Genomic DNA, 25,211 nt, shown 5'->3' with positions numbered 1-25,211 from the left:
TTCTACACATCGGGATGGTTTGTTCCTGCAACCTCAATAAGGATTCTTTAAAATACAGCCAGCTCTCCTGGACCCCTTTGCCCTTCATGTTATTCTCCCAGGGGATCCTGCCCATCTGTTCCCTGAGGGAGTCAAAGTCTGCTTTTCTGAAGTCCAGGGTCCGTATTCTGCTGCTCTCCTTTCTTCCTTGTGTCAGGATCCTGAACTCGACCATCTCATGGTCACTGCCTCCCAGGTTCCCATCCACTTTTGCTTCCCCTACTAGTTCTTCCCTGTTTGTGAGCAGCAGGTCAAGAAAAGCTTTGCCCCTAGTTGGTTCCTCCAGCACTTGCACCAGGAAATTGTCCCCTACACTTTCCAAAAATTTCCTGGATTGCCTGTGCACCGCTGTATTGCTCTCCCAGCAGATATCAGGGTGATTAAAGTCTCCCATGAGAACCAGGGCCTGTGATCTAGCAACTTCTGCTAGTTGCCAGAAGAAAGCCTCGTCCACCTCATCCCCCTGGTCTGGTGGTCTATAGCAGACTCCAACCACGACATCACCCTTGTTGCTCACACTTCTCAACTTTATCCAGAGACTCTCAGGTTTTTCTGCAGTATCATACCGGAGCTCTGAGCAGTCATACTCCTTTCTTACATACAACGCAACTCCCCCACCTTTTCTGCCCTGCCTGTCCTTCCTGAACAGTTTATATCCATCCATGACCGTACTCCAGTCATGTGAGTTATCCCACCAAGTCTCTGTTATTCCAATCACATCATAGTTCCCTGACTGTGCCAGGACTTCCAGTTCTCCCTGCTTGTTTCCCAGGCTTCTTGCATTTGTGTATAGGCACTTAAGATAACTCAACGATCGTCCCTCTTTCTCAGCATGAGACAGGAGTCCTCCCCTCTTGCGCTCTCCTGCTTGTGCTTCCTCCCAGGATCCCATTTCCCCACAGTATGAACTGTACGAGTGCCTTTTGTTAGAAGACAGCAGTTGCTTATTGGAAACAGAGTTGAAAGCAACTCCTCCACATATAGCTTCTAAGCTAGGCATGTGAGACAGACAGACATGCACAGTTCACTAAATAATGGGGTTTATGTGCTTCAAAAAGTTACTCTCTTTAGCCATCTCTGCAAAAGGCAGATCTTCCCATAACCTACCATCATTCTTTTGAAAGGAGGGAGGGAGCACGATACAGTGAAAAGGAAAGGTATGAGATTCCACAGTGCTGGGATTAACTCCCAGTTCTTGTAGAACCTTGAGCAAGTCACTGAACTTTACCGTGCTACAATGTCCCCAGATATAACATGGGTGTGATAATTAGCTCCCTGAAAGGGGTGTTGCAAGGCTAAATTAAAAGTTTATAACAGTGCTTTGAAATCGTTAGATAAAAACTGTTGTGTAAACTTTCATATATTACTACATCTTGTTATGTTCTATTATAAGGAACAGAGGTGAAATCCTGGCCCCACTGACGTCAACACCCAGCATGTTTTCATGGTGAAAATGGATTTTAATTTTTTCAAGCTCTCCCACAGTAATCATTCATGTGACAGGATGCTTTCTTGTTCTATTTTCTGTTCTTTTTGGGATCTTACACCCCACCCATCACGATGGTATCCGAGCACCTGCCGCAGTGTAAAAATATACAGCATTACGAGTAATGCTGAAAGAAGATTCTTAAAGTGCTATTTAAAAAATGAATTTTAAAAAAAGGGCCATATGGTTCAAAAGGCCATTCTGCTTAATGATGTTTGCGCTTTCCGGAGCACAAACAAAACGGCACCATCAATTTGTTCTCCATCCTCCAGCTGACAAGCTGTTGGTTTTAAAACACTGCCATGTTCTCTAAAATAAACAAAGGCTCCTCTTCACACAGAGAGCATTTTCACAAGAAGAAACCCCAGCATCTGCCAGATGCATTAAGGTTCAGAGCCAACTTGAATTCTTTGAAAGAATCACACAGTCGTACCTTGTGTTGACTTTCAGACCTCTGCAGGAAAGATACTCGGGTGACATCTGATTTCAGGGGAAACAGCATTTACGGACGAGCAATCAGTTTGAAACATAAAACGAAGCAGTCTAGGGACAGCCATTTGAGACAAGGGCTACGTAATAATCAACAATCAAGAATGGACTGAGCAAATACAACCTACAACCTAAGAAGTTAAGAGATGCTATTCTTAGCCAGCATTAGTATCAAGATATAGGGAGGCAAATGACCACTTGGCACAAGCTTTTCCCGTTGAACTTAACTCTACCACAAGCTTCGGCACCACACTATTCAATACACGTTTTGTCTTTTTCATGTCTAGCTCTTTTAAATTCCACAGGGGCTCAATCTTGCACCCACTGAGGTCAATGGGAGTATCGTCATATGCTTCAATGGGTGCAAGATCAGAGCCTAATTAGCTAGTGTTTGTGCTAAGTATTGTTATTAATACAATTTGTGTGATGATACAACTTACCAAAGCAGCCTGATATCTTCAGAGGTTTTGCCTCACCTCCAATTCAGCGTTAGTCCCTAAGCCTCATTTCCTGGCCTCTGATTTTTCATCCCTCCCCTGTGTTTTTGTTTTTTAAACAAGCGCAGTTCAGGCCTGATTTAACTCCCAGTAAAATCCAGGAGAGTCTTCCCGCAGATTGTAATGGGAGTTGGGCCCTTAGATCCCATGTAAGGTGCTAGAACAGTAGCCAAAGGTTCACAGAATGGGTAAAGCACAGGCAGTGGCAATGCAAGCTCCAAACCCCCCTCCCGCCCCGCATCAATATGCCAAAGTACCATCTCCAAGGGTGAGAGATGTGTTAACTCTCCAAAGCCTAGTCACTCTTTGCCCTTTCTGCTGAGCCTGCTAAAGTCCAAAAAAACCCCAACAAACAAAAAAGAACCAATGCTGGTGTGGAAGGGGGATGTGATGTGGACATAGGCCATCAGACAGCCATTGGACGATAACATCTTTCAGTCGCTACTAGTGTTATTCGGTGTGTAACTACACAGTGGTAGAAGCAATGAGCTCATTAGCAGGACATTGGGAACCATGCCTAATTACTGAGCCACGGTGACTAGGGTACGACGGTCAGACAAGTTCATGGCAGCCTGAAAAGATACAGGTGGGTTTTGGACAAATAACATTTCGGAGGTCGGGGGTACAGAAGAGCAGTGAAGATGAACTGCTTCTGAGTGAAAAGGAGAAGGCTCTTGGTCCTCTAATTTTCCATAATAGCAACAAAATTGTTATACTAAGGATGAAGGAGACAAGGTGTTTCAATGAACAGAGGATGGAGTCAAGAGAAGCCGGTGTGGATGTCCAAAGGCAAAGCTGGCTCTTAGTGTATGAGTAGTTGTTATCCCAGTCAACAGCTGACATTATTGAAATCCTATTACCTGAGGATTTCCCTTCTCACAAGCACCTCTACCCTGCTAAAGCATTTCCTGGTCTCTCTTCTCTAAGGGGTCTGGAGGTCTCCACCAAAGTGCAAATTCTAAAAATCACCTGATTACTATTACAATCCCCCAATCAAGGTACCTCGGTGCCTGCTTACGTCATTCAGCATACACAGTAAAGCTGTAACTATTTATCCTATCCGACAAACAAAGTCAGACAACTGTCGTACAGCAGTCCTTGTGCCGACCTGGGCAGCAGTGACAGAGAAGAGTTTAGTGACAGAGATAGACACTTGGCCAATATCTGACCTCATTAACACCTATGCCACCCCACTGCCAGGCAGAATGGCTTAGGAGACCATTGGCTTAGGAGACCATGCTCAGCAGCACTCCCTACAGGCCCCAGTTTACAGAGATGGAGATGTGACTGTGCCTGCAAACGACCTAGCCATCTTCCTTTGGTGCTAGAAGAAGCTACATCTGGGCACATTATCCAGGCCCTACGTAGCACCCAATGGGGCCCATTCTCTCTGGCAGGTTTCCTAGGGATGGGAAAATCACCTCTGCCCCCCGGACACTCACACAAGATGAGGCAAATTTAGCCCTTTGCCATTATCTATTTACTGTCGTCATGTCATCCTGCTCCCCCTGTTGTGCCTTCAGTGACTCATCCTACAATTCCCACAGCTGGGAATCCCCTCTTCCCGCTCTGCTCTTCTATCAGCCATATGTCACTAATCATCTGCTCCTAGTCACTGAATTCCCTCAGCCTGTCTCTAAAGCTGCTGTCAGATCAGTTAGCAGCACAGCGCTCCCGAAAGCTGTGCTCATTTCCTCAGCCCTGGCATTGCACAGGCATTTCACACTGGGCAGACCCCAGGCCTCAAGCCTCAACTCCTCTTCCCAAAGGAAATTTAAAAGTCATTATGGGCCCTGCCATGCTATAGGTGTGTGCAGTGCTTTACAGGCATTAAAGAAGAGGCAGGCTTGGCTCCCAGGATCTGATAGTTTTCTTCAGTCATGCAGCCTAAGTTACCTTATTTAAGAGCGGTTAGCTTTTCAAAACGAAGAATGTAACAATGGCCAAACTGAGTCAGAACAATGGTCCATCTAAGCCAGTATCCTATCTGCCAACAGTGGCCAGTGCCAGATGCTTCAGAGGGAATGAACAGAACAGGGCAATCATCAAGTGATCCATCCTCTGTCGCCCACTGCCGGCTTCTGGCAGTCAGAGGTTTAGGGACACCCAGAGCATGGGGTTGAGTCCCTGACCATTTTGGCTAGGAGACATTGATGGACCTATCCTCCAGGAACTTACCTCATTCATTTTTTAACCCAGTTGTACTTTTGGCCTTCATACCATCCCCTGGCAATGAGTTCCACAGGCTGACTGTGTGTTTTGTGAAGAAGTATTTCCTTGTGTTAGTTTAAAATCTTCTGCCTATTAATTTCATTGGGTGACCTCTGGTTCTTGTGTTACGTGAAGAGGTAAATAACACGTCCCCGTTCACTTTCTCCACACCATTTGCGATTTTATAGACCTCTATTCTATCTCCCCTCAGTCGTCTCTTTTCTAAACTGAACAGTCCCAGTCTTTTTAATCTCTCCTCAGATGGAAACTAAGGCTATGTCTACATAGCAGCTGGGAGGTGTGATTCCAAGCATGGGCAGACAGTCACGTGCTAGTTTACCTCAAGCTAACCTGCTAAAAATGGCAGTGTGACTGGCGCGGGACAGAACAGCCGCCTGCGTGCAATCCTGTCTGACCCCCAAGTGCATACTCTGGAGGCTAGCCCAAGCTGCCAGCCATGCTGCACTTCTATTTTTAGGCACTAGGTTGAGCAGAGTTAACGCGGGTATGTCTGCCTATGCTGGGAATTACACCTGCCAGCTGCTGTGTAGACACTCTAAGAGACTCGAGCCTAAGGGAAGGTTACCCCGTGGTTAAAGCACAGGGCTGGGGTTCCGTTCCTAACTGGACCACAGACTTCTTGGGTGACCTTAGGCAAGTCCCGTAGGAGCACATTTTCAAAAGAACTCAGGGCCGGATTTTCAAGAGGCTTCAGCTCCCATTTGGCCACCTAAGTAAGGGCCAGGTTTGCAGATGCGCTCAGAACCACACGGCTCTCATTGTGACTCCTGTGCCCAGCGTTTCAGCAGAGCTGATGTGGAAATGTGCCCCACCCGCTGGTGTTTCTAAAGAATTCTGTCCTCAGTCCCTCTGTGCCTTCCCCACTCCTGGCACTTTGGCTACTGTACTGTGCACATCTCTGCAAGGCACAGGTTATTTCTAAACTTTTTCTGGGCAGGGATGCCAGGCGCACTCTCCCCTCCTATGCTCTCCGGCAGGGTTCCCTCGGGAGGGCCGGATAAGCAGCTTTGTTTGCGTCAGGCCAGCAGCTCCTTCATCTGGGCAGGAAAAGTGGTCTTTTGTTTTCCCCTCCCCTAAGCACTCTGCAGAGTGGCATGATCAGCCCCTTTCCTCTCCCTAGAGATTTTTTGAACAAAGAGCCATGAATCTTGTTTCTGGCATGAGTGTGGGGTTGTTTAGGGAAGAAAAGGCAGGAGCGGGTTAGAGATCAAACAGGGCCCTTCTGTCTTCACAGGCAAGGCTGCTCTCATCAGAAAGAAGCTTTTGGTTGTTTAAAATGAGCAGAGAAAGAGGTAGGACTGTGTGGGCTAAGTATTCAGGCTGGCTAGGGAGGCTTTTGGCTGGGGGAGAAGGTGAGTGAGTGGAGGCCACTAGCATCTTCCCACCTTCTAGTTCTTTCCTTTCCTCCTTCTGCACCCTGAAACATGCCACATTTTAGCCAGCCCTCTCCCTCCAGCTAAGGAGAGCTGGATGCATTTCCTGTCAGCAATTCATGGGGACACTCTGAGCACTGAGAATGAAGGAAAAAGCATTCAGGCCTCTCCTGGGCCCTCAGAAGTATCAACCCAAACCCAGCATGTGATCTTGGATTCCCAACATCTGGGCCAAGATCTTGAGAATTTTGGGGGAATACACAGGCCAGGCTAGCCCCTGTGGTCTCTCCTTCAAAGACAGAGGCCCTCTGCACACCCATTCTAAATCCTGACCCCCCTGATGGGGATTCTTTGGAAACTTGGGACCCTTAGGACCCAGTGTTAGCTCTGTGCCTAGTTTCACTACAGCTAGATTTATTCCTAGCATAGTCTGCAACTGTTCACTGCACAAATCCCTTTGTTGTGCTCTTTAATATGGGCTTGTTAAAATTCGTTTTGAGAACTACCCTGTTCCAGCAGCAAACACAAAGATCAGCATGACCTCCCCTTATCACTCAGCCTTTCCTGTGTGGAATTCGTTGTGATCTGTGCCCTAGTGATTATTGCATCACTTCTGTTTATTTGTAACCTTTGGCACTCCATAATCTTATCTTGCGGCTGCTGACTGCAATGCAAGAGATGCGCAGCAGTGTAGCTAGCCTTAGCCATCCTCAAGCACTGGAATGGGCCATTTAGGTGGAGGTCAGTAAATGATTAGCAAAGAGGGCTTGCAATCACTGCCAGCGTCCCAAGTTTCCAAAGAAATCAAACTTCTCCGCTACCATTAAAAAAGGGAAGATTTACATTTCCTCCTGCAGCACTTACCAATCACAATAAGGGTGTAGTTCACACTCATACTGCCAAAGCCGTTCGTGGCCTTGCAGATGTATGTTCCTGCATCTTCACTTTCCACCTCCTTGATTTTCAGTCCTTGCTGCAGGATCCGGAACCTGGTCCAGCCACTGTGGATAGTCCGTCCATCTTTCATCCACATAGTCAGAGGTGGCGGGTCACCTTCTACCGGACACAGGAGCTTGATGGTTCTTCCTAACCTCACGGACTGCCGGTGGATCACTTTATCAGCAATTCTGGGTGGGCCTAACAAAGAATGGAAAGAAAAAAACAATAATTAATATGATCAGAACTAGTTCTATCACCGTAGCATCTACAAGCCACCGGTCATGAATAGGGGCCCTTTACAAATATAACAAAAGTTACTTATTGAAAAGAGATTACCATCAAAGTGAAAAAACCAGACAACAGACAGATACAACAAAGAAGATACTAGCCCATGGAGGATTTGAATCCAGAACTTAGACATTCTTATCACCTTGCTCTAACCAACTGCGTTAACCTGCCAATGGCAATCAGCGGTATTTCTCTCTTCCTTTCCTTCCCTTCCCCCCCCCCCCCCCCCCCAGACCTCCCCCACCCCTTTTTTGTGTCATGGGGAACTGGTTCCCAGATACCCAGACTACTGGTTGTTTTAAACATAACAAATCCTGAAGCCAAAATTAGTAACAGCATTGGTACTTAAAACAAGGAGTTATAATCCTTTTATGTTTATATGTATAGCAATTCCCTTTAATAGTCACCAGATGGGCTTTGTCAGCAGCAGGAATCATAAGAATACACTAGTATGGGTCTAGGACACAAAGAATTTGCTGGGTAGCATTTACTTAATGACAAGGTACAGGATATCCTGACATATTAACATCGCATACATGCAAAATGATGAATTTTTTAGATATTTTTATCCATTGCCTCGACCTTCCCTTGACACGTTCATTGGGCTGGCCTGACTGCTGAATGTTTGCTGCTGGTACAAGTCGATAGTTTCATGCATAACAAGGTGTCCTGGAATGTGGCAACGTGAACATACTGTGCTGCACGATAATGATAAATACAAGGGCAGGCCAACCCGTTTTGGGGCTGGGGTGGGGAGGTGATAAGGTCTCCCACACCGTCAGCTGTCCCCCAGTGAGAGAACCAAATTCAAAGCTGAAATGTTCAAGTATGTTTCTTTAATTAAATAATTGTCTTTATTGGATTCATTGATTTATTAACTTCTATAGCCCCTACCAGTATAACAGCCAGCCTCTTTCTCAGAACATTTCAAAAACAGCCGTGATCAATAAGTGCCTTGTTCCTGCATAAGGACACACCTGTTTTAATAGGGTCTGATGACTTGAGGTGCTGAGTGACCTCAATCCCCACTGTGCTTCAATGGGTTTGAGGCTGCTCACCATCTCTCAACAGCAGCTCAGCGCCTTAGAGGACCCGACCCCTATGGGATCTGTGCTGGAGTCCTTTCTTATGCTGGTGCACACTTCTTTATAAGAGCAAATCCCGTTACTGCAATGAGACTCTCTACATGAGTAAGGTAGGCTCCATAAACCAGCCCATAGTGACTACGGGCCAGATTCTCTCTCACTTACTCACGATGGTGGGAAGTAAGTAAAGCTGTCAGGAGCTAGCCCTAAAATAATGAATTGGTTTAATCAAAAGCCTGATGAAGTCAATTAAAGGCTTCACATCAGGCCCTGAGTTCAATAGATTTGGGCTCTGGTGAACTGCCAAGAGTGAACAAGTCCCAAAGGCTGGGACCCTCACCTGAGAGCATCTGTCCTGGAAAGCCTAATTCCAGGCGATGGCAGTTAGAGCACACCTCAGCCGTCACCTGCTGTAAACAGGCCAATAGGAGAGTTGGTCTCTCAAGTAATATTGCCCCCCTGATTCCAGAAGGGATGTCAAAATACCATAAGAAAAGCTGTCGTTGTGTGTTTCCAGCAAGGACCTTAAGGACTGGAAGCCTTGCAAGCAAAGGTCTTCTTGTGAGAAACTCAAAAGTCCAGTCAATTTTTGCAAACTACAAAGGTTTGGATACTTTGGAGAAGCTTCAGAGAGTCATCAGAATTTTTGAAGGCTGATCTGAGTCTAACCCCATTTCCAGACATTTGGGGGATTCACCCATTGTCAGTGATCATTTATGGGCATAGGCTTTAATGGAGCTACACCAGCTGAGGACCTGGCCCCAAGTTCTGCCACCCTTCCTCACATGGCATAGTACCTTAATGCATGAGTAAGGGGGGCAAAATCCACACGCTAGCTGACATCTTGCATCGAATCTTAGAGTCCCCCTTTAAGTTAAAGGCGGACTCTGCCACCTTACTCAAACCGAGTCGAACCTCAACTCCATGAGTTGCCACACTGAAATCAACTGCAGAGCAAGGTACTTCTCAAAGTGAGCATTGGTGTCAGAAACTGGCCTATAAGTAGTGCTGGGGAAGAATGCGTGGTATAGGGCATTTGGGGACAGTGGAGGGGAAATTGGGCCCTCCCTGCAGAGTCTTCTTCAAAAACCTTTTCCTTCCAACATTCAACTTGACTCCTGACAAATTTTTAGGCTGGGAGGAATAAGATAGTTTCCCAGCGGCGTCATGTTGCAGGCACACTGCACATGCAGTTCTCCTGATGGCAAGCGGCGTTGCCTCTGGATCTGTCACATGACTCCGTTAGTGATAAGCTTGGTCCTCCCGAATGCCATTTTCCTCTGACTGACCTTTCATTCTGAGGAATTTTTGGATCGCTCCCCTGTCATAAGATCTATACGCAGACCTTTTTGGTGGTTTAAAAAAAGGGAGCCTTTCCCAGAGCCGTTCTTCCTTTAAAAAAAGGCCTGTGCTGTCCTTTAAACCTGCCCCACTTTTAAATTTGCCCCTCAAGTGCTTCCCCCCCCAACCTCCCATATTAGGTGGAGGAATAAAAATGCCCAATTTCTTTGCAGCTATGCATTTCCCTGGGCGCAGCTGCATGCTGGTCTCAGAAGGATGCAATTCCAGGGCATGGAGGTGTCCAATGCAAGCTAAAAGCATGTCCCTATGTGTTCGACATGGTAAACAGTCCCATTTTATTACCTATCCTCATTAACAACAACAACAACTCTCTGTGTAAGCAGCACTCTCTCTCTGGAATCATCATATACCACAAGCTTCAGAGGCCCTCACACGCTCATGGCTGTCACTGTGCGGCAGAGAGCTGGACCTCCTAGAGATGTTTATGGCAGAATCACATGGTGGCGTTCGGTCATGGGTCTCTGTATCTCTTTTTAATGTGCAGGAATCTACTGGGTCTTATTTCACTACATATTTGCCTTGGGACTGCAATGGTGACGGATGAATGCTTTTCAAGTTGAGATGCACTTTGGCACACCTCGCAGCAATGTTTGTCCTTTGGTATTTTTGGGGAGGAGATAGGGAGGGGTAAAACATATTTTGCAAAGGGACCATCCGGAACCTCTCATATGCACCGAGTGCCAGTTACACAGACTCTACTGAGCTAGACAGTTTGTACCGTTTTACGGTCGAGATCTCAAATCTTCCCAATAGAAATGAGGTATATTTAAAAAGCCCATAGGTGTTCACGTGCTGTTTGGGAGTAGCTAAGTCCAGCTTCTATCTCACAGCTCAAGTGCAGTGCAGTTCCATCTTCTGTTAACGGAGCACTGAATCGAGATACGGCGAATAATGGATTTTTCAGTTTGTGGCCAATTTTGAAATGGGAGGCTGGGGGGGGGGGGGGGCGCAAGAGAAAGAGCACGCATAATTTTGGGTCGAACCTAAAACAAAACTTCTTCAAAATACTTGGCACATTGAAAAGTAATAAATAAATACATATTTGGGGGTCAAATTAAAGATTTTGTTTGAACCAAAATGAAGCATTTTATTTTGATTTTAGTATTTTAATGTAGTTGAACTGAAAGTTGTTCAGAATCATAAAACCTCAAAACGAATTGTTTCAGTTCCTTCAGGAATTTGGTAAAAAATGACACCAATTCACAAAACGGCTTGGTGTTGTTGAATCTTTGTTTTTCATCAGAAAATAATTTTGGTTGAAAAGTTTGGCCCAGTCTAACTGAATCCCTTCGGTAAGCTTTGTATCGCTGAGCTCACTGCCCTGGTCACTAATGGGAGGGACACTAACGAATGCTGTAACGGTTGCCTTACCTTGCACCCCACAAACAATTCAGCAACTGGCCTCGTTAGGGATTTGCTGGGTGCTTCCAAGAGGTGCTGAAACCCCTGAATCCCCATTACAGTCAATGGGAGCTGAGGGTACTCAACACTTTTCAGAACTGGTCCCTACAAGAACCGGGCGCAATGTATGCCAAATGCTGTTGGTGTGAGAGCCTTCTTCTCTGCAGCTCCTGCAGTGTGGAAGAGACTAGATTAGGCTTTGTCTACACTGGCAAGTGAAAGACAAAACTTTTGTTGTTCAGAAGTGTTAAAAAAACACACACGCACCCTGAAAGACAAAAGTTTTGTCGACAAGCGCTGGTGTGAGCAGCTCGACAACGCTAATGCCACTCGATGGGGGTGGAAGTGTTTTGTCAGCTCTCTCCTGCTGACAAACAGCAGCTACACTGTGCGCCTTTTAGTGGCATGGCGGTAATGGCACCGTGTAGACATAGCCTATCTTTTTTTTCTACGTGTTCTTTCCCCCTCTCTCCTCTTTCTCCTCCTCCAATGGGTTGGGCAAGGGGCAACGGATTCCTACCTAAAAGTAGGGGGGCCACCTCCCAGCCAAGCCAGAAGCTGGAGCTGGGCCGGAAAACCTGGGTCCTTCCACCTGCCAGGGGGGAGGTGAGGTCGAGGGCAGCCTCCAAGCCAGGCTCCCCACAGCTGCCTGGGCTGATCTTACCTGGGCCGGGCTCCAGCTTCTGGCCTGACTGGGGGCGGGGCCTCAGGGGGAAGAAGAAGAGCAGGGGACCCGAGGCGAAATGTGAACGGACCAGGACCATCCACTTTCAAAAGTGGGAGGGTCATGGCCCCTTGCCCCCTCCCTGTTCCAGTGCCCCTGGTTGGGGCACTGCTGGGTTCACCTCCCAAGCCTCTCACTGCTGGAGAGCTCTAAGTACCCAGTGTGTGTTGACGTAATCCACCAGGGTCCACCTTGGGCAGTGAGAGCACAACACACAGCCTGGGGCTTGGGCAGTGAATCTGAGCCCATTGAAAATCACCACAGCTCACCTCCTGTCCAACCCTCACTGTGCAGTCTGGGCATGTGCCACAGGGCGGTGGAGAAGAACGCCCCCCCGCAGCGCTATTTGCTGAGTGGTGATGGACCCTAGTGGTGATGAGTGACACACACACACACACACACACACACACACACTTTATATGTCAAAAAAGCGTGTCCTTAAAAAATTAGTAGTTTTAAACCTGAATTAGTAATTTTGTAATTACATGTAAAAATCAGGAAGATTATGGAAAATTAGGGAGGGTTAGCATCTCTGTGGGTATGAAAATGCTGAGACCTCTAGGCAAGGTAATTACTCCACTACAGTTTCAGTGATGTAAGCCATCTGCCCCAGCCATATATACAGTGCCACAGCTTCGGTCACGATGGGTCCTTTTTGCCCCCATTCATGCTCCGCCCAGATATTTACGTTTTCCATTCAAAAAAGTTGATCCCAATGGCTATTGCTATAGACCCTTTTAACACACCATGTTAGGGACGGTGCAGATGAGTCCATAGATTCATTCATAAATTTTAAAGTCAGACGGGACCAGTATGATCATCTAGTCTGAGCTCCTGCATAAGACAGGCCATAGAATTTTATTCAGTTACTCCTATATTGAGCCTAGTAACTGGCAAGAGTTGTTTCCTTAATTCCCCCCCCCCCCCTAGTTTCACTAGTAAGGCATCCCTGGATCTGTGAGGAAGGCGTGAAAAGAACGTGGCCTCCTTCATTTGTGCCTCACTGTTACTCCTTCTCCAAATAGAAACTAAATATAAATTTTCTCCATAACATTCAAACCAGTGTAGTTACTAGAAGAGATCATTCCGGAGTTCCAAGACCCAGCATGCAACCAAGCTTAAAATATAATTTAAATAATCCCTTCTAGATCCTTCACTTTGCATCAAGTTTTTTGATGTGGTTTCTAGTTTACACACACACACACACACACACACACACACAAAACAGACCATCCCAGAGAGACACAAACGTTTGTTGTTTAAATTAATGCAAGCACAGAGGAAAATTAACATTGCTTCTTCTGTTTAAATATTTCAACTCGTATATATGCAGACACATGTGCTGATTTATTTGCCTCGTCTAGGAATACAAGCAACTGGAATCCCCATTCTGTTCCATTTTATAAAGGGACAGATCTTACACCTGTCTTACTGAACAGCTGGGCAATTTTCAATTTATATCCCACTATAGTACGCTCTACTATCCTATACCATAGAAACAGTTTCACTTGCTGCAAACATTCCATTTCCTCCCCACCGTCTCAACAGACTCTGAGCTGCTGACGGTTGTTACTTCTTGATAATAGAAATTCTGTTTTGCTTTAGTGAGTAGCCATTTCTGGGAAACAGTGAAAACAACTTCTAGAAAAGTATTTAAGATATGATGGCGTAGTGTCCCGGGGTGTACTGTCTGCATTTCTCACAGTCAAAAAAGCTCACACATGTAATTACGTTTCCTTGGACTGAGCTGCAAAGTTCATGCACTCCTTCGACTCATACATGTACTAACCATGATTTATGACTCTCGGTGAAAACCCTCTAAATATATGGTGTTTTGATAATGACTTGAACCTAGCACTATAATTTAGTAACACCTAGAAGTAAAGGCTAAATGATTTCCCACTCCACATTCCTTACTTCCCATGAACCCCTTTTACAGCTAACCTGGGGTGGAAGTGCCACTTCTACAATATTTGGACTCGGCCCTGTTATTCCTTGAACTACTCTTACTCACATATGGCGAACACACGAGTGCTGAACCATGTCCTAGGAGACCATTTGCCATGATACAGTTCAAAGTGAACTTTATTAACACATTAAACATAATTACAAAGAGGAAATTCCAAAGAAGGTCAACCAGCTTGGACAGTTTCTTGGAATAGGAAATAATTTACAATATCCATGTACTGTATTGTAAAGTTTATAAAGAAGTTAAGTAAGTTTTAAGAGCCCTGTGGGTTACGTATCTTTTATTATTTAATACTAAACATTCACTTTCCAATAAGATAAGATTTCTTTTGAAGTCCTACGCTGGCAAATTAGCAACCCTTTCTTATATGGGGCACTCAAATAACCCGTACCTTAGAAAAATAAACAAACAAAAGGAGTGTAGGATGTAGGGAACATCATATACACAATCAGTATGTGATCTGCCAGTGAAATCCACCAATAAGGACAAAATGGTAGTGCCCGTACCCAAAATACATCTTTTCCCATAAATACAGTCTTCTAAATCAGCATGTTTACCGAGGGATGTATACCTTACCCACCACTATAGTATCTGAGCTCCTTATCAAATGATTTCAAGTGCAAACAGCCTATACGAAACCTGAGTTCTCAACTTACCCACACACAAGTAGTTGTTTCTAGGAGACACTTCCTGTTCTTGCTGACTGGCTTTGGGAAAGTTGGGGAATTCCTCATTTACAAAGCCTGATTGTACAACACTGACTCATGTTTAGGTGAAACTCACCCCTGTGCAGAAAGCCAGCACAGGTCCTATGCACCACTTAAATCCTCTGCAAAATGTTTTTATTGTGGTAATGCCTACAGGCTCCACAGACCAGGCCCCCACTGTGCTAGGCACTGTACAAACACAGACTAAAAAAATGATCCCTGCCCCCAAAGACTATACAATCTAAGGATAGGGTGAATTTTGTGCTGACTCTCTGCACAGAGATTAATTTCACCCAGTAGTGAGCACTTTCTCATGTGAGCAGTAGAAATGGTCACAAAAAAAAAAAAAAAAAAAAAAAAAAAGGAGGTGGGGAGGGTTGTTAAAAGTAAAACTTTTCCATAATGTTTGTGGTGGTTGTTGACAATGATTAACCATTGGAGCAAACCGCCAAGGGAAGTGGTGGATTCACTAGCTCTTGAGGTCTTCAGTCAAGACCGGATGCCTGTCTGGAAGATATATGTTAGCAAAAACCTACTGAGCTCAATACAAGAGGAACTGAGGGAAATTCTTTGTCCCTTGAGATGCAGGAGGTCAGACTAGATGAGTTAATGGTCTCTTCTGGCCTCAAAATCCATGAATCCAGCAATATTTTTGGACAAACATGTTTGTGTTTTTCCAAAGACAAAAACCAAAAGTTTTTGGAAACCAAAATGAAAGAGGGAAATTTTTTGCAGGGAAAAAAACCTCATTTCCACACCAGCTCTAGTGAGTAATCTCATTGACTTTGCTGGGACTAATAAACTATTGACTAACACTTCTTCATCTAAGCCTACACAGTTTATGGCTATGCAGTAGGACCTAAAAGAACGTGATTGGTGGAAATATTTGCTGATTAATTTTTTCATGCATAAAATGACAAGTTTCTCTTGTCTACGACATCCCTGCAGTAGGAACTGCTTCTCTGAGGAAATGCATATTTACTGATAGCACAAGAAGTACCTGCCATATTTTTACATGAGTAATAACCGGCCTTCTGAGTTGCTTCTGCCCATAAATTTTCTAGACTGGTAGCTCCAAAAATAAGGGGGGGGGGGATATTTGGGGGAATGTTCCATTCAATTAAGCCCCTTACATATACATTGCACTGAGATTTTATAAAATAGTTATTGTATGTTAAACAACTGGCACTTAATTATTGCATCGATTTATGCAGTTCAGCAACAGTTGGGGAGATACATGTCTTACATGCTTTTTAAATCTTCTGAGCATACATTTTAATAAGGGGTTGCTATTTATTTAACATGCAATTACCATCTTATTAAATGAAATGTGCATTGGCAACACTCAATTTCAAGTGTTGCTGGAAATTTTTGCAGCCGTGAAAAACAGTAACTTTATCCATAGGCTTTGAGGCAGCGAACCCAGAGGAGAGTTAGGGTTACTTCCAATTACTTTGGAGGAGACAGACATCTTACATTAGAATGCTTCCTCTTTTAGTGTAGGGGCAAAGATGCTCTTTATTGTTTCTTGACCGTCATCAGTGGGCTCCGCACTATGTCAAACAGAGGACTAGAATCTTTGCCCCAAAGGGCTAAAATTCAACTTCAGATACATAACAGAATGGATGGCCAGCAGGTGCTGTTTTGAGATTAGATATCACAGTGATCTAACTGTCTAGGTAGGTCGATCTATCCAGTGGTTCTCAAACTGTGGGTTGGGACCCCAAAGTGGGTCACAACCCCATTTTAATGGGGTCGCCAGGGCTGGCATTAGACTTGCTGGAGCCTGGGGCCAACGCCCGAGCCCCACCGCCTAGGGCCGAAGCCAAAGCTTCAGTGTTGGCTGACGGGGCTCAGGTTACAGGCCCCCCAACAAGGCTGAAGCGCTTGGGGTTTTGCCTCCCTGCCCAGTGCAGAGGGGCTAGGGCTTTGTCTTTGGTCCCCTCGCTTGGGGCAGTAGGGCTCGAGTGAGCTCAGGCTTCGGTCCCCCATCTTGCGGTTGTGTAGTAATTTTTGTTGTCAGAAGGGGGTCGTGCTGCAATGAAGTTTGAAAACCACTGAATTCTATACTATCCATCCTTCTCATTAAATTTCACAAGGACAAACTATTTTGAATACAATAACTGGGTTTTGTCGGGGGGGGGGGAGGGGGAAGAGGGTTATTGAAACAAATCTGTAAGGTTTGGAAATGTTTTGGATAAGTGTTTATCTAACCTCCTGTTTCCAGCCAGGATAGAAAATAGTCTAAATATAATATCGCTAGTAAAGATGTTCTTCTGGCTTCAGTAAGACAGAAAGAGAAATCTCACTAAAAATCCTGTTCTCCCAAGACTATCAGCCCAAGAGCCCAATCCTGTTATTGCTGAAATCAACATCCAAACTCCCATAAACTTTAGTGGAAGCAGTACCAGGCACCATTTCTGCAAACTTAAGAGACCCGCATATTTCCCATCAGCTTTGGTTCAGACCTAAACTGAAGCTTTCAAGGTTAATCTAGCCTAAATTTACCATGTGTGCTACTGTGATCCACTTCGCTAATTGTTCCCTAGCTCGGCAAATCCTTGTTTGTGCATCCAATGAACTTCCCAGCCAAACCTCCCCTCACTCCAAGACTTTCAGTAAGACAAACTACATACATTGCAGAGCACAGTTTCATTCACTTACTCTGTAACAAAACAAAACAACCATCATATTCACCAGTCATAGTCATATCCAAAATCTATGGCTTTAAACAAAGACATTTACTTCCATGCCTTTACAATGCAAACCAATTTCTTGTTTGTTCCCCTGCATTTATGCAGTTCCCCATCACCTAATCCTCTATTTGAATAGCTCCTAGAAAATGTGATGCCAGGATTCATGTGTGTAGTAACATGGATTCCCCTTGAACTTATGGCAGTCAATGTTTAACCCAGTTTGAGAACAGTACAAGGTTTAATAAGTAATTAGCCATTTCCCCTATAGAGAGACACTGCAATGTGAGCCGTACAAGCAGGAAATTGTAAGTGTCATTGTTTATGTCTGCAGGGAAACAGAAACCACTATGGTTGACTCAGTGCCATATTCTTGAATGATGCGAGTTATATTTGTAAATAACTGGTTTGCCTTCATGTTATCCCACAATAGAGAGTATCCATCCATTTTCCTCAATGTCTTTAATTCAAAATATATATTAGATTGGACTGACACTGTCCTGTCTGATTGTGAAGCCCACTCGCCTGTCCCAATAATTATGGTGGGAATGGACCAGACAACCTGTGCCAGAATGCTCATTATCTCAAACACGAGACACTGGCAAAATATCCAAAAGCCTTCTGGTACTGGGAAATTCACTGCAGTGTCTGACACAGAGTGGCTGTTCTGAGAGCAGAGGCCTCTGTACACAATGCACAGTCAATTAGCACGTGTCAGACCAGTCGCCACTAGAAAACAGCACAACTGCTTGTTGGTGACCACAAACAGACAGCAGCACCACGTTACTTAAGAACTAGCGATAAATCAGTAAGCAAGTTACCTAAAACAGATTCAACAGAGAGTAGAACTGGTCAGGAATTTTTCAATTAAACATTTGGGGGTGGGGAGTCAGAAAATGCTGATTTATCAGAAGCAAACCTGTTTGCAAGAAAAAAAATTCACAAATTTCTCATTTCAAGAACGTTTTAGGGGGGAAAAGTTACAAAATTGTCAAAATGGGATTTCAAAACTAAAATTTGGGAGGGATGATGTTCCAAATGTCCATTTGTTTTAAATTTAAGCCAAGAATACTAATTAATTTAATTTTTTTTTTTTTTTAATGAAAAAGTCAACATTTTAACAAAATGTTTCAACTGACCAGGCCCCAAATTTGTATTGGACGGTCAGATTGTGAAAATTCTCAAGACTTTGGGTTTTTGTCCCGAATCAGAACAGGAAAAAAATGTGGAAATCTTGAACGTTTTCCCAGGATGAGAAAACCATTTCCTGCCCAATTCTAGTAGAGAGAAGTGGCTCCAAACATCCCTCCAATTTCACTCTAAGACTGTAGTATTATAAAGCTCTGGAAAAGATGCCACCAGCCACTGTGCAGAGTTCATCCAACCAAAACAACTGGTTTCCTGAGTCCAGACTATGCTTGGTTTGATGGGAGGAAAGCAGAACTTTGAATGAGCTCTGGCTCACCAGAACTAAACGCTCAGACACTGTGATGAGGAGGGTGGCTTAAGGGCCTATACAGAATAGAATAAGCTCCTGCACATATTTTCCAGAAGAAGTGGGAAATGCCTAAATCTAACTAAAAAAAAAAAAAAAAAAAAAAGTGCGCATGCCAATTTTTCTATGAGAATATATTTGAAATTGCTACAGCAAATTGAAAAAGAGGCATCAACTATGTTCTTAGCCACTCAGTACATTCTGACAGCATCAACACCTGAATTTTTACTAACCAGATGCTGAAGCAACATTACCTATGGTGTAAAAACATTGCTGGCAGGACTCAAGATTTCCCATTGCACTCTCCTGATCCTTTAAGCCTTAGCACCTCAGACTGGTATCTTGTCAGATCTCACAGGCTAAGCAGGCTCAGGCCTGGTCAGTATTTTGAGGAAAGCAAGTGACATTTTTTTCTTCTCAGTCAGTACTGGTCCTAAGCCACGGCACAGTGTTAAGGGCCACTGCATTGCTACAGGTGCTGCCTTTCAAATGAGATACAGAACAGAGTTTCTGAGTACTCCTGCCTATTAAAAATCCAGAGGCACTCTGTGGCTCAAGTCAAAGTGATAGACGTGGTGCATTGTGCAATTCCAGTTTGGATAATTACATTCTGCCTGCTCAAGTCCTCTTGCAGTTTCAACTGTGTGCAATACCATTTCACCTACTGCTGTTAACCAGCTGCCACATTTCATCCAGAGGAGAACTGCTTTGCTCCTTGTCTCTGTGTGTGAGGGGGTGAGGGGTGGTGAAAGGCACTACAGAAACAGAACCTAGCAATGGGTTTGTTTTGGAAAAATCAAAATATAAAAAAATCAAAATGTAAAATATTATGAGTGAGATTTTCAAAAAACATCTGAGAGACTCTGGCACCTAACTCCCTTAGGTGCTTTTGAAACCCCCCATTCCGCCCCACTAGTACAATGTCTGCAAATTTGCATTAACAAAATTATGAACACCCAAGACCAAGGAGTTAGTAATCCTTTGGAGAGGTGTGGCACCCTATTAGGCTACCAACTTCATGTTTGTTGCAGCACCCAGAGCACCAGTTTGTGACTATTATGTGTAGTTGCTTTATTCCAGATGCATAAATTTAAGCAGCAACTGCTGGAGCTCTGCTGACATCAGCTTCTGTGTAATTCAATGATATCATTCCATTGGCTGACAATATGGTGGCATGTATCTTTGCATTCATCAGATAGATAGAGCTAAACTGGAATACCAATTAGCATGCAACTCAATTACCTCACAGTCTAGTAATGCACAATCCCAGTTACCCTTCCCTGATGGGGAAAGGATAGGCATAGTACAGGAATTATATAGCAAAAACAGCATATCTGGAAATAATTTCCACCTAAATGATTACACAGTTAGCTTATCCTACAATACTGTGTACACACAGACACACACATATCTATATCAAAAGGTAGTTTAGTATATGAACCGCTGGCCTGGTTTCACCTTCCACCCTGAATCCTTTCAGAATCCCTCCCGTTTCACTAAAGCTAGTGTCACTTTATCATCTGTAATTTCCCAGCATGTTCTGTTCCGTCCACACAGGTGCACAGCGGCCACAATCAGGAAGTGCATTTGCACTGTGGGTGGGGGAGATGGGAGTTGTTATTCAGATAACTCAAATCTTCAGAGGATCAGAGAATTCACACCAGAAAACCCGCTCATGTGCTACAGCTTGGCATATCTGCCTCAGTTGATGAGTCACCAGTTCAAAGCCCAAGGTCAATGGAAAGCAGATCCCTGCCAGTCACTGCACCTGTACCTGTGGCTGGATAAATCAGCAGATTTTAAACGGCTGCTAATCCCCTAATCTTTATTGAAAATAAATACCAATCCCTTCCAAAAGGCTGTGCCCCATTAACCACAAATCTGATTATGGCAAAGCCCACTTGGGAGCGTCACTGAAAAGAATAAAACATGGATACAATCAATTCTCTATAAATCCCAAACCATGCTGTGTACCTGTTCAGTGATAAAGGATTTGTATGAAAGAGTTTCAACAACTTGTATCCAGTTATGGATTTTAGTATTTGTCACAAAGTCTCTTACCACAGGAGTAATTCAATGAACAAAATGTATCTGCATGTCTCTGGAGAGAAGGGGCAGTGTTGGGACAGGGCTGGAAGTGGTGAGACTGGTGGCAGTGAAGTGAGGGAAATAAGAGGAAATGTAGGCAAGGCACAGAAGGTTCAGTCCAAGTCAGCAAAAGTGGCTTTAAACCACATTCACACCCTCAGAACTCTGGCCTGATCCAGGGGCCAAACTGGCCCTCCCAACGTAAATGAGAACAGCCCTCAGGGCGCTCTACTTTAGGGCAGCCACCCAAGAGCTATGCCCTATGAGCTGAAATCGTCATAGTAACATACACAATGGAGACTCTCCGTCTGCTCCCGGCACCTCCCCGCCCCAACTCCCAGCACACCTTGTATACAGGGCTTTTGAGGTGGGCAGTGTAGGGTTGTTTACAGTGGCCGTACATGGTGCCTGAGCTGGGGGAATTCTTCTCCAACCCCTTGTGACATAGATCCAGCTCCATGCATTGCAGTGGCAGCTTATAGGGGCCAGGGCAGGAACCGAAACTGTGACCTGAACTTCTGATTCATGCCTAGCTGTAACAGTGACTTCCTCCCATTCTCGGGCCCATAAACAAAGACCAGGATCAACACGGGGCCTCCAACCCACACCACTACTGCCTTGCTCCAAACCTTTTCCTCCCCTTTCACCCCCCGGGGTCCTTCTATGTTCCACCTCCTCCTGGGCTGAGTGCTTTCCTAGCCCACAGCTGCTCTCCCGCCACTCTGCCATCGATATCTCCCAACAAGCCTTGCTCTCAGTCAAGTGATCAAAAATAAGAAAACCAGACACAGGCCAGAGTTGGGATCTGAACTCCTCAAAGGCACAGCCCTGAGACCTCAGCTCTCTCCGTGGCAGAATGGTGGCAGAAGGAGAAAGAGGAACTGACACAGTAGCTTGCTTTTCCTCCCTAGAATGCAGTGAAGATGACAGTGCTGGCCCACTGGTAAAAGCCCAGGCTCCAGGATTACCCAGTGCTGCACTTGTTAGTTATGAAAACACTGGAACATTGATAACACTTATAAAAATAAAATATCTTGGCAAGTCTTCCTTCTCCTATCAGCTTTCCACTGTGACAGAAAGGAAGCCAGGCCTCCTTTGTTCAACCCACCAAAAGAAAAGGGAAGAAAATGTAGCAAAGCAGGGCTTCTGTGCTACAACCACAAGAGGATGTTGCCAACTCTCATGATTTTATGATGAGTCTTGACATATAGGTGTTTCTCTTCAATCCCAGTTTCTGGAGTCCTGAGTTTAAGGGGAAATCCTAGCTTTCATTTTAACTCCAAAGGAAGTTTCTAGCCCTCGTGGTTGTGGACAAAAGCTTGAAAATATTACCGCTAAAGGCTCCCAACACAGAAGGCAAATCAAAAGAAACCCCAATTTATAATTTAACAACTCTCATGGTTTTCTGGGGCCTGAGTTGTGATATTGAAACACTTGGGGTAGGCAGTACTGAGTGTCTCCTCTGAATTCCATAATACAGGGTCCAGTGGAGCTTCTGTGCTGGGAGGAATAGCTCAGTGGTTCGAGGATTGGCCTGTTAAACCCAGGGATGTGAGTTCAATCCTTGAGGGGGCCATCTGGGGCAAAATCAGTACTTGGTCCTGCTCGTGAAGGCAGGGGGCTGGACTCGATGACCTTTCAAGGTCCCTTCCAGTTCTAGGATATCTCCATTAATTTAATTTAGTTATTTAATAACAAGGCCTAACCTGGCTTTGGTGCTCCAGGATCCACTATAGCATTCTGTGTTCCATTCACCATAGTGGAGTTTATATGAACGCACTCGAAGCAAGTGCCTCTCCTGTGCAAACTGATGTGCCACCGTAAGTGGAAAGCTGACTCGTATCCCCCAGCTGGTAGCCATTATGGGAAGGCAAGCGAGAGAAAGACCCAAGGTCAATAAAACCATGCTGTTGCTACTGAGGCACCCGCTGTCGAGCAGGGACCTCAGTAGCAAAGTTCTGCCATTGATAAAAGTTTTACTAGACCTCTGCACCAAAGCAGCCCTGGAACCAGAGCTCTGTTTACTTAGCCTTTTCTCTTGCTGGGCTCCAGGATAGTGCTGGGAAGATCAAAGCAGAGGCCTCATTTAACATGTCCAAGTACACAACCAGCAAATCTGTTTATGTTGGATTCCTGCGTGCTGCATACGGCTGCTGTCTGTCAGCACTCAACGCTCATTTTTCGGCAAGACTGGGGGAGGAGACAACTATTTAGTAGGGCGCTATGTATTTTTGTCTCCCTAAAACAAAAGTGAAACTCAGAACCAGGCTTTACCTTTTAGTACCATTGCCCAGGTCAAAGTCAAGTTTCAGCTACATTCAGTGCCTCCTTTTAGGAAAAGCATTAACCTTAAACAATGTAACTTTCCCCCTCCTTTCCTTCTACCTATTCATTGTGTAGCTGTAATTCATTCAAGAGGCTCTGCTGAGACAGCCTGAGTGGGGTGTGAAGAGCAGAAAAACAGGAATTCAATTATGTATTTACTTGGGATCCATCTGTTTTTATTCATAATATGCTAAAGGAATTTCGTTCTGGTTAAAGATGCTGGATTGACAGCTCAAATGTCTGAAGTTCTGTATGTCAGTCACAGGCTTCCCATTGTCTGACCAACATTCCTCCAATCTGGAACTGGTTGCAACCTTGCAATGACAGGGTATTTCATTCGCCATGTCTAACCAATCCTTAGCCATCTCTGCTGAGACTGCCAGAAAGGGAAGAAGTGTCAGGATCAGGGTGTGGGAGGTCAGAGCTAATGATCAGAGCTGGAGTCAGGAACCAGGAGTCAGAGCCAAGGGTCAGAGCCAGAACCAGGAATCAGAGCCAGGAACCAAGCAGGACTGGAGCTCCCTTCACCCAATCAGGCAGGTTGGCCAATCAGGTGGTTCTGCTGTAGTCCATCTGGGCACATTACTTTCCCTGTAGCTAGTCCCAGGCTCTGCTGCAGGCCCTTATTCCTGGCAAGAAGGATGATTTTTGCAAACCTGTAACCCTGTGAGTGATTTTATGTTTGTGATAGGTAGAATGACACTATTGGGGTATAAGATTGACAGGAGTGTATTGCTTATTAGCTTGGGAAACGCATGGGGCAAGTAGGTGAACATAAGTGACTGGGTTATTAAGCTTGCTATGCTTAAGGACCTGTTCTATTAGTGTGAGGCCTGGTAGAAGTACTTATGTTAAAGGCTGGGTTTTAGCTGAAATCTGATAGGCCTACAAAGATAACCCCAGGTCATAAATTCTGCACTCTCATTCTGAAAAGACAAAAACGGGACCACAAAGGGGGCTTGACACCACAGGATTCTGCAAGTAGGGTGTTTGGGGGGAGGTTTAACAATCTGGTTAGACTGCATTTATATATAGGAATGATTAAAAAATTATTAAGAAATTAAAGTGTCCACTTTCTGTGGAACTTAATGGGTATTAGGAAAAAGCTATCATTGTGGGCAAGTTATTCCATAACTGCTTACTGCAGAATGTCTTGCACCTTTCTCTGAAGTATCTAATACTAGCTACTGAACTAGATGGACCACTGATTGTTCATCTGTCCTGTGATTAAGTCACACAGGACTGGGAGTCAGGAGATGTGACTTCTATTCCAAGCTGTGTCAGAGGCTTCCTGTCTGATCCCAGAGGAGTCTCAATCTCTCTGTGCCTCAGTTTCTAGACCTGTAAAATTGGGTTAATATTTTGCAGTGTGCTGCTGTGAGACTAACTATGTTAATGTTTGCAAAGTGCTTTGAGAGCCTCAGCAGAAGGATTGTACAGAAGCATAGTGTACAGTTACAAGAGTGCCTAGGATTGTTTTTCATTCTGGATACCTAGTTGCTGTGAAATGCCCATCATTCTCTTTAACAAAAGAATCCAAGCAGCTGGTAATAACTAAAAGTTATTATCAAGCAGGGCTAGATTTGAACCAGCAATCTAAAGGCAAACAGCTCTATCTACCTCCCATTACTAATCTACTACCCCATGCAGCACCCACATGGCTTAGCTTGCAATATAGAGTCTCCCTTCAGTGTAAACGCTGTTAATGTTAGTAGGCATTACACCTGCGTATCTGGGGTAGAACATCTGCTAACTTTTTCAAGTGAATATGCTGAGTTCTTAACGGTTCCCCATGTCATTTGCTCTGTAAATGGCATCCGTTGAAGATATTCCAACCCATAGAGGAACCAGTAGGAAAGTATTACTTGTTTCCTTTCTGCATAGGTTTAGACAGAAGTAAAACAGGGAATATACTTAAGAATATCCACAAAGGATCATAGAAATTATAAAGTGGAAAAGACCTTATCTGTCCCTCTACCAAAGCAGTACTGATCCCTACAGTACAAACAACTGTTTTAC

General features: G+C 44.6%; 1 protein-coding gene across 4 annotated transcripts in view; it reads right to left on the bottom strand.

Moving 5' to 3' along the window:
* The window catches only part of FGFRL1 (fibroblast growth factor receptor like 1), a 251,226-nt gene that overhangs the window by 127,558 nt on the left and 98,457 nt on the right, over positions 1-25,211 (bottom strand). For all 4 annotated transcript variants that reach the window (XM_054029679.1, XM_054029680.1, XM_054029681.1 and 1 more), the window contains exon 3: positions 6,981-7,253. In XM_054029679.1, the coding sequence (XP_053885654.1) occupies positions 6,981-7,253 (273 nt within the window). The remainder of the gene's footprint in view (positions 1-6,980; positions 7,254-25,211) is intronic.

The sequence above is a fragment of the Malaclemys terrapin genome, chromosome 5 (genome assembly GCF_027887155.1).
Source record: "Malaclemys terrapin pileata isolate rMalTer1 chromosome 5, rMalTer1.hap1, whole genome shotgun sequence".
Taxonomy (NCBI): domain Eukaryota; kingdom Metazoa; phylum Chordata; order Testudines; family Emydidae; genus Malaclemys; species Malaclemys terrapin.
This window is presented reverse-complemented; position numbering and strand designations above follow the sequence as displayed.